A 15,916-nucleotide genomic window follows, 5' to 3' on the forward strand; every position below is an offset into this window, starting at 1 on the left:
TCTTTAATTATCCAACCCCTAATGAGCTAAGTGCATGTAGAAATTAAGAAGACCATGTGTAGATTGCTATTGGTCTTGATTACCGTGTGATGAGAGAAAAGTATTTTTTTTCCTACTTTAAAGTGCATTGGATAGATAGAAGTACATTTTTTGTGGACAAATTTTAAAGCTAGATGTACACTCTTCACCGAAGGAAGGGAATCGTTTCAGAAGTGCGATTGGATCGGTTAAAAATGACGGATCACTGACCTAGCCAGTGTAGGTAGTCCGGCTTTAGATGCTCTTATTTGTATAGGACTGGTTCAGGCGTAGTTTGGTTTCAGATAGTCTTGCAATTGGCAGCCGGAAGTTGCAATGTACAAGCACACATGAATAGCATCCAAAACATGAAGGCATGCACGCTTAATTTACGAAACAACATGGTACTGTTATTCAAAGAGTTCATAACAATACTATTGGCAGACGCAGACATCACATCACTTGGCGCCGACTCTGTCCTGCTGCCGCGCGCAAAAACCAGCCAACAACTACAAGCACAACCATTACCAGCAGCAGCCATCAACTTCGGCACCGAACAATAATGCACACCTAATTACGGCCGGATAGCAACAGTGACAGACAGGGGCAATAATGGTGGCGTGGACGACAGCGACATCAAGTGGGGGCAGGGGGGTCACCGGGGGACGCGGCGGCGGCGGCGGCAGCAGCCCACACGATGTCCTTGAGCGCCGGCCGGAGCTCGTCGCTGCAGAACGACCGGTACTCCATCGTGTCGCCGCCGTCCTTCTTGACGTCGACCACCAGCACTGACGGCGCCACGCTGAAGAACTCCGCCGCCACCCCGAGCCGCCCCTTGCGCCCGCGCTCGGCGCCCTCCAGCCGCACCCCGCGCGCCCCGCTCTTCGTCACGCGCATGGCCCCGCCGGTCGCCAGGCCCTCCAGCCGCGAGATCACGCCGCTCGCCGGCTCCCGCGTCGCGAACCGCATGACGCCGCCCCTCGTCCCGCGCCCCGTCGCCGGTTCCTGGTCGAACAGCGGCGACAGGTCGAAGCCCGCGGAGAGGGAGATCAGGTGGAAGGCGTTCAGCGCCTCCGGAGGCTCGTCCTTGTCCTCGCCGTTGCCGCGCGCGGCCGCTGATGGCACGGCCTCCAGGAGGGGGCTCGGAATGGGCGACGTCTTCTTGAACCACGGCGACTCGACGAGGCTGGCGATCGTGATGCGGCTGCTCGGGTTGGGGTCGAGCAGCCTGCCGATCAACTTCCGGGCGTCCTTGGAGACCCACGACGGGCAGAGGAAGCCGCCGCGCTGCATCTTGCGGTACATGGACATGAGGTTCTCGTCCTGGAATGGAAGTGCGCCGACGAGGAGCACGTAGAGGATGACACCGCAGGACCAGATGTCAGCCTTGCCGCCGTCGTAGCCGTTCCCGCCGAGCACCTCGGGGGCCACGTACGCCGGCGTGCCGCACGCGGTGTGGAGCAGCCCGTCGGGGCGTGCGTGGCCGGCGAGCGCGCTGAGCCCGAAATCGGCGACCTTGAGGTTACCGGCCTCGTCGAGGAGCAGGTTCTCGGGCTTGAGGTCGCGGTGGTACACGCCCCGGCCGTGGCAGAAGTCGACCGCGGAGATGAGCTGGCGGAAGTACCGCCGCGCGACGTCCTCCCGGAGGCGGCCGGCGCGGGAGATCCGGGCGAAGAGCTCGCCGCCGCGGACGAGCTCGAGGGCCAGGTAGATCTTGGTGCGCGTGGCAAGCACCTCGTGCAGCTCCACGATGTTGGGGTGGGACACCATCTTCATCACCGCGATCTCCCGCTTGATCTGCTCCACCATCCCGGCGCGCTCCACCTTGTCCTTGGCCACCACCTTGACCGCCACCCCGCGGCCCGTGCGCAGGTCCCGCGCCGCGTGCACCCGGCCGAAGTTGCCGTGCCCCAGCACGCGCCCCAGCTCGTACCTCCCCTGCAGCACGTTCGTCTTCCCCTCCGCCGCGTCCTCCATTGCCCCCCCCCCCCCCCTCCTCCCCGCGGGCCCGAACCCCGAGCCCCGCACTGAACCGGCCGGCGAGTGCCGACGCACGATCTACCCGTCCTCGACGTGCTTGCGGTGGCAGTTGCGGCCGCCGCGCAGGCTATGCTTGCCGGCGAGGTCAGTGCGCGTGCTCCTCCACATTGCTCCGCATTCCCAAAGGCGGCGAGGAGAAGATGGGATGATGGTGCACGAAAACCTCACGTCGACGGCGTTGGTTACCGGCGGTGTGAGACACGAAAAGGCTTTTCGGTGGAGCAGGAGATGGAGGCCGCCGCGGGATAAATATCGCGGCGCTTGCGGATCTGGGAAGCGCATCGGGCCGTTGGATGGGATCGGACGGCGGGGATCGGGAGGTACCTGGATGGCTGTGACGCAACCAACGGCATCGGGAAGGAGCAGGACGCGAGAGTGATGGGCGCGGACGGAAACCGTATGCGGTGAAGGGGAAACGGGCGACGGTTTTCGTGGACGGTATTGGGTTGGGTTGGGATGACGACGAGGGCCATGCGCGGGGCCCACTGGTCAGGGCGGTGGTCGGCGTGGTGGATGTGGTGGTCCGGCATGGGCGCGGGCCGGAGTTATTGCTGGGCCATGACGTGATCCATCGTTAGCGGATCGACCTCGTGGCTCTTTTTTGTCGTTTGAAATTAAACTCTATCTTCTCTCTCAAAAAAAAAACTATACGCGGGGCAACTAACCGCGATTGCTATGCATCGCCGCTGCAATCCCGGGTTCGGCTCAGCTGTAGGGCTCCCTGCAGGAAATATTGTGCAGGGCCAATAAGAGACTGCACTTGTCCATGTGGGCCAACTCTTACGATTAAGATAGATTTAATTTGATACGAGAAGAGCGCGGAGGTGGTGCTGCGAGCATAGAGGAGCCCGGCGACTTGCGGCCCGCTAGAACACCGACGTGAACGGCATGTCCTCCCCGTGGCCGAGCAGGGCCCTGCCGCCGTTCGGGCGGTGCTTGTCCTCCACGGCTTCCCGGAGCTTTGGCGCCACCAGATGGCCGCACTCGTCGCGCCCTCGTCTTCGACCTCCGCGGCTTCGGCGCCGGTCCCTCCTTTGACTAGGCGCCTACTTTGGACGATGTTGAGAGGTGGTGATGCGTGAGATGTGGTGGTGCAGGTGCGGCCACCCATGAGAAGTCAAGTGCAGCCATTGTCGGTGCCATTGTGCTCGCGGCTGTCAGAGCTACCTGTAGTAGTGACACAAGTAGCGCCGTTGCCGCTAGCTATGCACGGCTGCACGCTGTGGTTGCGTAAGACGTCCTAGCCGGGATGAAGGTCCACACAGGTCTCTCCTTCACAGAGGATGTCGTCAAGCGATGGTGATATGCGGGATGTGGTGGTGCAGTTTGCCGCCATTCATGCCGAGTTTGATGCAGCCACTATCAACATCCTAGCGTGCATCGGTTGGAGTCATCTCCCGCATTGACGTGAGAACCATGCTGGCTTGCTGCAGTGGTACATCATTCTCCATGTCGTCGACGTTGAAAGGCTCATTCAACTAACTAACCCTCTCGAATAACCATCGAAATCCTTGCTCGGCACGTTCGATTCGATTTATTGTTTGAACTCTCGGTCACGAAACTCAGTTCACTTTAACTATAAAACAAGAACGCATGCTCCTGCCAAAAAGAAGAAGGTATGCTAAAATTAAATCAGAAGACACGGGCGATGGCATGCCACCCCTGGTATCGCTTGATGCAGACACACACCGGTAGAGGGGAGGCGGAGGTGGTCGAGGAGCATGACAACGTAGGCGGTGGGATCGGCTAGGACGTCGGAGTCGCCGAAGCCACGGAGGTCGGGGACGAGGGCGCGGCGAGCGCGGCCATCTTGTGGCGCCAGTACAGACAAAGCTCTGGGAAGCCATGGAGGAGGAGCACCGCCTGGACGACATTGGGGCCCTGGCGTCATGCTCGGCCACGAGGAGGAAACGCCATTCCGTATGCGCCCCAGAACGTCGCACGGCGCCGGAGTCCTCCATGCTCGCCGTACCGCCCCCGCCCTCTTCTCGTATCAAATTAAATCTACCTTAATCGGAGGAGTTGGCCCACATGGACAAGTGGCGGTCTCTTATTGGCCCTGCACAATATTTCCTGCAGGGAGCCCTGCAGCTGAGCCGAACCCTGCAATCCCTATCGCTAAGATTGCCCAGACGATCTCCCGCTACAGCGCTATACTGGCCAGATCCATTTAGTTGCACTAGCATTCTGGGGCATGAACCAACTGCTGATTTTGTGAAGCTTCTTGGGCGGTTTTGACCTTCAACGAGGTCCGGTATTTCTTTCTACTTACTGGTTTTTTGTACTTTATTTATTTGTTTTTTTTCTGTTTTCTTTTTCTTTGAATTTCTAAAAATGCCTAATATTTTTAAAAAATATTCTCCTTTTGAATTTTGTTTGCATTTTCAAAAAATGTTTGGGAAATTTCAAAAAATATTCTCATTTTTAATATATTTTAAATAATATCAAAAGAAGTTTCTGTTTTTAAAAAATTCCATATTTAAAAATGTTCGCATTACAAAAAAATGTTCAGAGAATTTCATATAATGTTCACCTTTTTAAAATTTTGTAATTGGAATTTAAGTAAATGTCCCTCTTTTCAAAACTTGTTGACTCACTCAAAAAATGTCCACATTTTAAAAAATTGTTCATGATTCCAAATTTTGCTCACAAATTCATTAAAAAAATCTTGGTTCAAAAATTGTTTGCCTTTTCCAAAAATATTTGGGACTTACTAAATCTAACGGAATCACGATGTAGTGGTGGGGAATCCACCACATATGCAAAACGTTCAGATTGGTGCAGCTTTTTGACTATAAACAAACTAATCATTTTCACAGTACAATTCACATGATAATACAACCTGATGTATGGAGCCCTCTGCATGCAATGCAGATTTATGTGTGTGCAAAGGGTAGGCTGACATTCCAAGTATATTAAGTCTCTCTCCATTGAAAAGTACCTATAAAACATAGCAAATCTTTTGAAGATTAATATATTTTAAACCAAAAATTCGTTTTTCAATTTTTACTTATATTTGAATTCAGGGCGATGATGCCTTTTAAAACAAGACTGGTCTTGGATATATTTTGAATAGTTTCAAATATATAGTTTCCATACTTCATTTCAAAATTGATTTACCTCAGGCAAAAACAGTTTTCACTCCTTCCGAAATTGATTTCACTCATTTCAAAATTGATTTCACTCATTTCAAAATTGATTTCACTCATTTCAAAACTATTTTCACTCAATTCAAAAAATAGTTTCACTCGTTTCATAAATAGACTCACTGATTAAAAAAATGTTTGAAACAATCAGTTTCACATGTTTTAAATAACTAATTTCAAAATTTGATAAGTTCCACATAATTCACGGTGAAATATGTGTCGCCTGTATCAAAAACAAATTCCACTCATTTAAAAAAATTGGTTTCACACAATTGAAAGACCTTATTTCACTTACTTTAGAAAAGTAGTTTAACTTATTTTATATAACTACAAGTTAAAATAACAATTTCACTCATTTCAAAAATAGATTCACTCATTTTAATTTGTTCTTTGTAATAATCAGCTTCAAAATTTTAAAATAACCTGTTTCGCATTTTTGAAATAGCAAATTACACGTATTTCTCACTGAAATATGTTTTAGGAAATAGACTATTTCAAACTATTTCACTTATTTAACCTAATACAAAAAATATATTTCAGAAAAACTGGTTTCACTTATTTCAAAAATTGAAATTTAAGCATGTTTGAATTTATTCAAGATTGATCTTGTTCTAAAGGTCTTGATTCTATGAGTTCAGATATATAAAAACATTAAAAACAAAATTATGGATTAAAGATATGGTGGATTTAAATTAGAATAGGTTGAATGAAAGGATGGATTTGTTGTGTGGGAGAGGAGAGAAAATGGGTTTCTCTTATTTCTTCCATCCATAAATGTGGAGGGGAGAGATAGAGATAGAGCACATGTGTGGGGGCCATCCAGATTTGACGTAATCTCCTATATGAAAAGTGGGCTGAAGAATACAAAAGCTATATAAATGAAATGGGCATACAACACACTAATTGCGAAGCAACTATGCGGTAGATGCTGCGCAGCTAGGTAGCGCTTCCGTTAGAAAGCTCTTTGCGCACAACCAACGAAATCGGGAAAGAGCAGGATGCAAGAGTGATAGGCGCGGACGGAAAACATATGTGGAATTGCGGTGAATGGGAAACGGGCGACAATATTTATGGATGGTATTTGTGTTGGACTGGGATGACAATGGCTGCGGCCACGCATGGGGCCCACTTGTCAGGGCGGTGATGATGTGGTGGTCCAGCATGGGCACGGGTTGGAGTTATTGCAGGGCCATGCCATGATCCATTGTTAGCGGATCAAACTGGTGGCTCCGTGCTTGTCGTTTGAAATTGAACTCTATCACCTCTCTAAAAACTATACGTGGAGCAACAAACAGCGATTGTTATGTATCGCCTGCTGCAATCCCTAGCGCTAGCATCGCTCACAGCATCTCTCGCTACGACATTATACTGGGCTCGCCCATTTAGTTGCGCTAGCATACGTACGGGTCATGTACCAGCCGTTAGGGCCCCCCACCCCCCACCCCCCCCCCATCGTCCTCCCCAGGGCGGCTCGGGCGGCGGCGCCCCCTCCCCCAGCTAAACCTACCCTCCCCACTGTACTCCCTCCCCCCGCCGCCGCCAATAGCCACCGCCGGGCGAAGCCCGCGCGGATCTGGCGGCGGCGGGCACTCGTTCCCCGTGGGACGCGCTCACAAGCTGGGGGAGCTCCGTGTGGCGGCGGCCGGCGTGCGTGACTCCGGCGCGCGGCGGTTCTGCGGGTGGTGGTCGGGGACGGTGGTGAGGATGCGCTCGTAGCTCCCTGCCGGTGGCCTCCTTCGTTTCGGTGTCTCCCTGCTGCGGGCGTCGGGGTGGGCTGCTCCACGCTAGATTGGATCTTGCGGGTGGGGGTGGCCTCTGCGAGGCGCGCATGGTGGTGCTCACCCTCCACCTCCCCTGCGGCGTGTCTGCTGGTGCTGCTGCCTGCTGGCACGCACAGGTGATAGACGTGCCTGCCGGCTACGGCTTGGCACGAATCTGGCGGAGGAGGGCGGCGTGGGCAGGCTGGATCCGCCGGGTCTGGTCTGCGGTGGCCCGGATCTGGTCACGTGCGGCGGCGGGCTGCAGTGGCCCTTGTTATGTGGTGGTGCAGGGAGCAGCAATTCACGGTCTACCAGTGCCTCTCGAAGGTGGTCGGCTCACTTCGGCGAAAGCCTATGCTCCGGCCGGAGCCAGCGATGGTGACTCCCACGGGTGCCGCTTACCTCCTTGGAGGCATCGCTGCCATGGTGACTTCACCTTCGAGGCACCAGGGGAAGCCCTTGTTCTTGGTCCGCCCAGAACGCTCGATGGCGCCGCGTTTCGCGTCGTATTCCTTCTTGAAGGCGTCGACTCGGTGGATTCGTCTGGTGGCTGCTCACTGCGGGGTTGTTGATGGTGGTCTTGCGGCTGGCTGGGGTCGACGGTGGCGTCATCTTGGCTCGGCCACTCCTTGGAGTGGTTCCGATTCTTCCATCCGAAGCCGGGTTAGCGGGGTGTGATCCTCTCTGGACCACCTCGTTCCTGTACGGCACCTCTTCCCTTTGCGGGGTGTTGTTGGGTGGCGACCAGACGGCCAACGTTCAAGGCTCACCTTGCTTGGTCAGATGAAGATGGAAGATGAGATCCCGGGGGAAACCCCTAGCCCAGGTACTCCTGGTGCGGATGATGGCGGCACAGCTGGCATCGCGACCCTTCTTGAAGGCATCATCTTGGGGTCTGCTTGGGTGACGTGCGGTGGTGCTTGCTGCGGGATGGTGGTGGTGGTGGTGCGGCCGAATGGGCGGATGGTGGTATGTGCTTGTTTATGGTGGTGTTCTTCAGTGTCGTCCCTGTTGCTATGCATGCTCAAGACATCCCATGGCTGCCGTTGTGGTGCGGCGAGCTTCGTGCTCTTGGTGTTATCTCGGTTCATTTTTGCTCAATGATGTCGCAAGATGCCTCCCCAACTTGCTAATCGTTCCTGAATTTTCATGGCGGAGCTCCCAGTCAAGGTTCGTGCTTGTCACTCGTTGAGTGTGGATGCTCCTCTGTTGCGCCGTGGTGTTCGGTACGCACGCCGGTGCGGTGCGTTAGGCTGCTTGCAAAGTCTTGGTATTGTGATCCCTTGACGACTCCCCTCACCTACTTGTGCCTCTCGTGCTGTTGTCCTTGGTCTGCTAGCTAGGCGCGCCTTGTCTGGGGCGTCCTCTCTTTTTGTTTCTCTTCTTGTTCTACCTTCTCTTGTACGGTTTTCGACTCGGTTTTCCTCATAAACGGGGTCAACTTGTTCAGGTTTTCGATCCGGTTTTCCTTATAAACTGGATCAATCTCATGGCATTATGGCCTTTTGAAATATATTCAGGTGGGGAGCCTCCCCCCCCCCCCGTTGACCATTTCAAAAAAAAATGTACCAGCCGTTGATTTCAGGAAAGCTTCTAGAAGGTTCCTAGTCAGTCAGGGACCTTCTAAAAGGTCTCTAATCTGGTATTTTTATTTACTTTTTTCTTTCTTTGTTTCTCTGTTTCTTCTTCCTTTTTCTTCACATTTTCAAAAAGAAATGAAAAATATTCCATTTTCACAAAAAATTCACATTTAAAAAAAAAATAGAATTTCATAAATTATTCACATTTTTAACATTTTGTTCGGTATATAAATGCATGTCATGTTCACAATAAAAAGTCACACATTCAAAAAAATGCTCACGTTTTAAATAAATTGTTCGGGGAATTTCAAAAGAAATTCACGTTTTTTCAATTTTTTCCAAAATTTCAAAAAAAATCCTATTTTAGAAAATTGTTCACCTATTGAAAAAAATGCTGACATTTTTAGCAAATATTCACATTATCAAAAATTGTTTGGTATTTCAGAAATTGTTTCTACGTTCAAATTTTGTTCACAAATTCAAAAAATATATGTGGTTTCAATAATTATTTGGGAGTTTTCAAAAGTTATTTGCCTTTTCCATAAGAGTTTAGGATTAAAAAATTGTTCACTTTTCAACATATGTTTGTGTTTTTTCATAAAAACGTTTGATTTTTTTAAAATGCGTTTTTCAAGAAAAGTTCAAAACTTGAAGAAATCTTAACAAATTCAGAATTCATATATTTCTTTATTAAGATATAAACCCGGGTGAAATTTTAGAAAACAAGTGAATTATTTTCGAAAGTGAAACATACGCTTGTTGCTGCTCCCGTACGTAGTGGTGACGTGAGGGATCGCATCCGCTATTAGTGGGTCGGCCGATAGTCGAGCATTGTGGCGGCGGGAACGATGACCATGAGCGATCGCTATAGCAACCCTCCCTCCCCCCTCGCGCGCGTGCAACTAACCAATCGGTGCCCCTTGCGAGGCCTTCCCAGCTGGCGGTTTGGTGGGCTGTCAGTACGCCCAACCAATATCACGTGGCGCGCATTGGACACACCCGCAAGAGCTTAAATATATTTTTGCACGTGTTTTCCGTTTTTTGGAGGTTATTTTTGGAAGAAAAAAAATCTCGTTTTCCCTAGGTTTTCTTGGAACTTTTTTCCGCACGTCCATGTGAAGCGCACCGTGTGAAAGCACAATTTGTGCTTCGCGGTTAAGCACAGTTCTGTTTTCGCGTGAAACACATACCATTCTTTTCAAAAAGTGAAAAGCATTGTTGTGCACCATATGAATCATAGCTGTGCTTCCGTGTGAAGCAAAAATTATGCTTCCCAAAAAGTGAAGCACAAAGTATGCTTCTATGTGAAGCACATTTGTGCCTCCGTTTTTTTCATGTTCAGTTTTCCTTGTTTTCCTGTGTTTTTTATGTAGAAAATAACGTCTGAACTGATTAACGGGATCTAGTTCAGATGATTCCGACGCGAGAAACACAACGGTGAAAACGGTTCGTGATTTCAACGCACGGTTCAAGAGATAAACTATAAGAAAAACGAATAAAAACATAAAAACTTCTAGGTTGTGACAGTTGTTGCACATGGAGTGCATCACTTATCACCACTAAAGGAGTTCGGAGTGACATTTGCAAGGGGTATCCCTCAATTAGTGATTTTGGAATATACAACATCTAAATCTTATCCTGGGAGCACCCCAGATTGGGTTGCCTCACTTAAAACCCACGCCGCAAGCAGAAACATCCCCGCACTACTTCAATTATCCAATTTGACGAGTGCCCGGATAACTTGGCAAATGCTTTGCTGAGTTCAGCTCTCGATGATGGGTACACGACTTACATCCTTGTAAAGTGCGAGTACGCCGAGTTTCGTCCGCCAGGTACTCGACAAAAGCTTTGCCGAGATCTAAATTGGTCACTTGGTCGACTTTGCCGAGATGACGCTTTCCACGTGGCATACAGGTTTGCCGAGTTTCTGCCATATGAACTCGGCAAATCCCAACTCACAAGAGGCCGCCACCATCTGCCCCCTCCCTAATCCCCTGAGGGGTCATGTCCTTTCTTTAGATAGTTTTCGTGTCTTGGTTGGGCCGGCTAGACAATGGAGGCATCCCAGAGTTAGCATAATATCTTCCACATCCTATCCCCTCTCTAGAAGTGCACGCGCTAGCGGAGAGCTTGTGTAGATGTTTCTCCAGCGGGTCTTCTTAGATCCGGTCAAGGCTAGTCTTCGGTGGATCTTCTTAATTTGGCCGGCTTCGTCTTCGGCGGAATCGCTTGAATTCGCATAGACCTCTTTTTTGTTCGTGTGTTTGCAGGTACGGCTCTTTCGATCTACACTTCTCATCATCAATGAAGGTTGTTGTTTTGGTGTGCTGGTCCTTTAGGGATCTAGCACATCAACTTTATGTTTGTCTACTAAAAATGGTTTGCCTGGCTCTGTGAGGGAGTGATGATAAAGGAGGCATGACTTCAGCTCGCTCCAGTGCCTTTTGTCATCACTAGGTGGTTCATGAAACTATTTGTAAATCAATCCCTAGCAAATCAATAAGTTTGGTTTCCTAGAGAAGGAGATCAAGCAAAATGGAGCTTAGGGCATTAATAGAGGAGGGAGGGAGGCAAGAGGTAGGTGGGAGGTGGAAGAACCACCTCCTTAAATAGTCCCTCCTCCTTTCTAACCATTACGCGGGAAAAAGCATAGGAGCGGTACAACCGCTCCGGGCCAAACCCTAGTTGCGGCAGCCAGAGCGGTACGACCGCCTTGACCACAGGTTGTTCTGGCTATTTTGAAATAGCCGAAAAAATCATTGCGCAGTTGCTTGAGTACCGCACCCAATACCAAGGGAAATCATCCATGAGCGATGGTTGGGGCGGTATGTCGGTTCAGCCGCAGTACCAGCTGCCAGGTCCCTAGCGCTACAACTGTTGGAGGCACCGGTTGTACCCATTATTTAACAACCGGAATAACCAGCCAGCCACCACCCATGCACCGCTGCCTAACCCGAGGGAATCACCCATCGGGTGGCAGTTGGCATGGAATTAGGACTGGTAGTACCACTTGGAGACCAAGCGGTACAGCCGGCCTAGACGGCGGTACATCCGGCCCTAGAGGCCGGTACAACCGCCTAGGCTGGTCACTGGATGCACCATCCAAAGAGGAGCGGTACAATCAGACCCATACAACCACTGGAAGCTTTTCTGCATAGTTAGGAATGAGGTTCTCCCCTTAAAACGGAAGGGTATGTATGTGGGTGCAATATGAGTTTGTGTACGTGATTCAATTCCACCCGTACCTTCCGATGCGGATCTCCTCTTATTAAGTTAATAATACGGAATTCCTACAACCAAAGAAATAAACACATCGAAAATGATGTCTTTGCTCTTTTCCTTCCAGAGGGGTGGCTAACATCTTGTGACATATAAATGCATATGTGTAGCTCAAGCACATGGTTAGTCCGCAAATTACGTTGTCATCAACATCAAAGTGCTTGGGAGAATATCATATGGAAATCAATATTTGATGGAAAGCAATGAAAACCAAGCAAAAACTATGTTTTGAAGTTCCGAAAAAATCTCAAAAAATAAGGGATGTTAAGAAGGTGGCGTTCTATTGCCATGCAAAATTCAAGTTCAAATACATTACGGAATGTGAGTTATGAAAAAGAAAAAATTGGCATCAAATAGTGTCGAACAATAACGTCACTATTCATTGTTGAATTTGTCTTTTTCATAACTCGCATCCCCTAATGTGTTTTTACTTGAAATTTCACATGACAATAGAATATCATCCTCTTAATATCCCACATTTTTTTCAGTTTTTTTTTTAATTTTCAGATGTGGTTTCCACAGAGTTTTCTTTGAATGTTGGTTTCCGTATGATATTCTTTCTAAAGTACTTAAGGCGGGAAATGCCCTTTCAAGATTTCTATCTCCTTCGGTGATGAAGAGGACCATGCTGTGCAGGAGCCATGACTATACACAGAGGCGCCGTGACAAATGACGAGTATGTTCGTCATATGGAGATCATGATGGAGCGGTCACTCCGCAATCATGGTTCGGCGCTGCCGTCGTCGCCGCTAGAACGCGTGAGGGAGGAGCCGCCATCACCGTTGCGCTACCACGTGAAGCTGGTGTGGCCGGCCAGGGCGTCCACACATACGAGGTTATCGTCCCCTACAAATAGTGGATGTTTTTTTAGGTTGTAAGTTGAACAGACGAAATATCAGCTGAGGCATCCTAACGAAAGAGTGATTTGACCCAACTCAGTTGCATTGTCAGAATCCATGTTCCATATTTGAACCCTACTCTACAAGGATCATCTAGAAAGCGGAGAGTTTCGTCCCTTGCTTGAATCATAACATGTTACTTCAGTTTTGACATTTGTTTTATGTAGATTACGTCCGAACTTAAGTGAATTTCATCTTATTTGCATGAATATCATCTAGTTTGTTCAAATTTATTTCAGAATGTATGCAGACATAGTTGAATAGTCGGCTCCCATATCAGCGCACAAATTTGGTGTCACTTTTAGGAGACAGCGACGGAGATGCCCGTACCATGCAGATTTTCCATGTAAGCTGTACATAATCTTTTTTTTAGAACATAGACGCCGGAGACGTCTGGCTTTAAATTAATAAAACCATCAGGCAACATCCACACATACTTTTCTTTAGGGTACATCCACATATACTTAAGTCTTACAAACTGTACATAATCTTCTGCGGCTGTCCCCGTCAAGCATTAACCCGATCGCCCAGCACGGCACTGCCGATGGCGTAGCGAGTAAACCAATTGAAGCCGGCGAGAAAAGTGCGGGGTGCAAATCAACCAGCGGCGTTCTACCTTCTACGCCAGGCTGCCAGCAGTGGTGTTCGAGATGCAACCGGCGATGGAAACAGGCGCCAGCGGCAGAGAGAATTCCGCTCTTCTCACCTTCGAATTATTGACTGGTAGAATCGGCCAACGCTGACGTCCTAACTGTCTTGTCTACGCCGCGAATCGCCCGTCGACACCGCAGTCGGCGAGCTACATCCGATGCGACGGTCGGCAAAACCTTTAACGGGACGCGGTTGGTCGATCGCTCAGTACGTCGCCATTAGCAGAGAGTGCTCAGGCTTCACTCTTCCGAGCTCACCTCATGCCCATGGAAGGCTCATGCATGCATGTACCCGGATCTAATTTAGGGCACTTCAACGCAGCCTCCAATTATGCAAGGTGGCAGTCGGCATCATCACAGCGAGAGTATGTGTGCTGGCTCACTGTTTCTTGATTAATTAACTAGCATTATGGCGGTTGTTTGGCCTGATGCGGCAGGGTAGATGGCGACCAGCGTTGGCTTTTTTTCTGCAGCAGCGTGTCAATGGGCCATGGACAAGTGTTGCAGAACCTCGCCATCTCCGGCCCAGCACCTCGTGACGCGACTGTGACCGGGGGCGCGTCCGGCCGCCAGCCAGCATAGCTACTCGTCGCGTCATGCTACAAGGAAAGTAACTTCGGATGTTGATGAGTCGAGAGGCGAGAATTTGCAAGTAATGGAGAGGAAAGCAACTTCAGATGTTTCACATGCTCGATAGGCGCTAGTCACGGTGAAAAAGAATCACATGCCTCGGCATTATGTCATGACCTTTGCTTCATTGCTTGATTCCGTGGAAAATGAAACCCACATGGTTTAGGCCAACTTCATCGCACTACCCCAAACGAACGTCCGGTTTGACCGGATTTTGTTCCTTTGGTGCGGTAATAGGTTCGCCCATGTCCGTTGGGTCGTGGGTGCGCCCAGCGCGCGGCCGCACTCCAAATCTTGTCCGTGTTGGACGTGATTAAAAAAAAATAAAAACTTAAATAAAATGATTTAAAAAGTAAATAAACGCACTTAAAAAAACTTAAAACTTAAGTTAGGGTCATGGCCACAAAACGGCCCAGTTTCACGGTTCACTTAACGTCCCAGTGCCATTAATTAAACATAAAAAACAAAATAAAAATGGCCGCCGCCCGCGCACTCCTGCCGTGCCCGTGGATGCCGTCGCCGTCTTCAGTGGCCGCCGGTGTCGTCGTCGTCGCTGACGAGATCGACGAAGTCGGCGGCATCCAGAGGTGGGCCGGCGGTGCGTGGTAGACGGGGGCGGGCTGGACGGCGGGAGGTGCCTGCACCACCTCCTCCCGTAGCGACGCCTCCCGCTCCGGTGACCGCGGCGGAGTGACGCACCAGTTCACGCCCACGGTGTCGGCCATCTCCGGAGCAGTGCACGACCAGCCCCACCCCTGGCCCACCACGCCCGGGTGGAATGCGGCCACCGGCTCCTCCTTCATCGCCTCCTCCGCCACCATCTCCAGCTCGGGGATGGAGACATCGCCGGCGGTGGAGCGGGCCATCATCTCCTCGAGGCCCTCCCATTGCCGCTCATCGTGCGTGTGCATGGAGTCCTTCATGACACGCGCCATGAGACGGGCCTCCTCCTCCGCTGTCATGCGAGGAGGTGGTGGTGGCGATGGAGATGGCGAAGGCGATGGCGTGAGGCCGCGCACCCGCCTACGCCCGCGCTCCTGGGGAGCAGGCGCTGCGCGCTCCCGACGTGGCCGCCGCGGCCCAGACGCCGTGCCGGCGAAGAAGGAGGCGCGCCACACGTCGTGCTCGTCCCTGAGCCAGGTGTCCCAGAGGACAGAGTCCGGGGCGTACCTGTCGTCGTAGTACAGGTCGTCGGGGAGGAGGCGGCGGCGGCGCTCGATCTCCTCACGGCGCGCACGGACGCTCGCCGGGACCGGCGGGATCGGCACACGGTCGACGGACAAGTGCCAGTTGTTGGGGAGGTGGACGTCGCTCCAGGGGAGCGGCGTCCTCGTCTCCCAATAACGGCGGCACACATCCGCGCGAATGTAGTGCCTGTCGCGCTCGCCGGCGGACGTGGGGGCGATGAAGAACGCGGGCGGCGCGGGGGCCCGGCGTGGTGGTGATGCGGGCTCCTCCTTCTTCACGGAGCCGGCGCGGCGTCCCGACGAGGAGCCGGTCTCGCGATCGTGCTTCCCCTTGCGGCCTGGGTTCCAGAAGCCCATGGCTGTGAGGTGGCCGGCCGCCGAGCTCGAGGACGGGGGAGGGCATAGGGTTTTCGCGCTGTCGGGTTTCGAGGAGGCCGCGGGATGGAGTGGGGCAGTGTGGACGACGACCGGTCCACGGGTTCCCCATTTAAGAAGGACGGCGACCTTCCCCTGGGCCGATGACAGGTGGGGCCGGCCGCCGTGCGCATTGATATTGGCGGGAGGGAGGTAGGTGGCCGCCCCCACGCGGCCTGACGCGGACGAGCGGCGCGTCCGTTCGGTGTCCACGGCGACCCAAACTCGGTGCAAGTTTGCGATCGAAATGGGTCGGCCCGACACAAAACTGACCAGATGGGTCCGGGCCGGCGCGCGCTGGGCTGACCTATTT

The 15,916-nt window shown here is 51.3% G+C and overlaps 1 protein-coding gene across 1 annotated transcript; it reads right to left on the reverse strand.

Moving 5' to 3' along the window:
• Positions 1-406: 406 nt before the first annotated feature.
• LOC109754373 (putative CBL-interacting protein kinase 27) lies at positions 407-2,698 on the reverse strand. Its single transcript, XM_020313285.4, has one exon. The coding sequence runs from the start codon at positions 1,993-1,995 to the stop codon at positions 655-657; it is 1,341 nt and encodes a 446-aa protein (XP_020168874.1). The 5' UTR covers positions 1,996-2,698; the 3' UTR covers positions 407-654.
• Between the last annotated feature and the right edge of the window lie 13,218 nt (positions 2,699-15,916).

Source organism: Aegilops tauschii, chromosome 5 (genome assembly GCF_002575655.3).
Source record: "Aegilops tauschii subsp. strangulata cultivar AL8/78 chromosome 5, Aet v6.0, whole genome shotgun sequence".
Classification (NCBI taxonomy): domain Eukaryota; kingdom Viridiplantae; phylum Streptophyta; class Magnoliopsida; order Poales; family Poaceae; genus Aegilops; species Aegilops tauschii.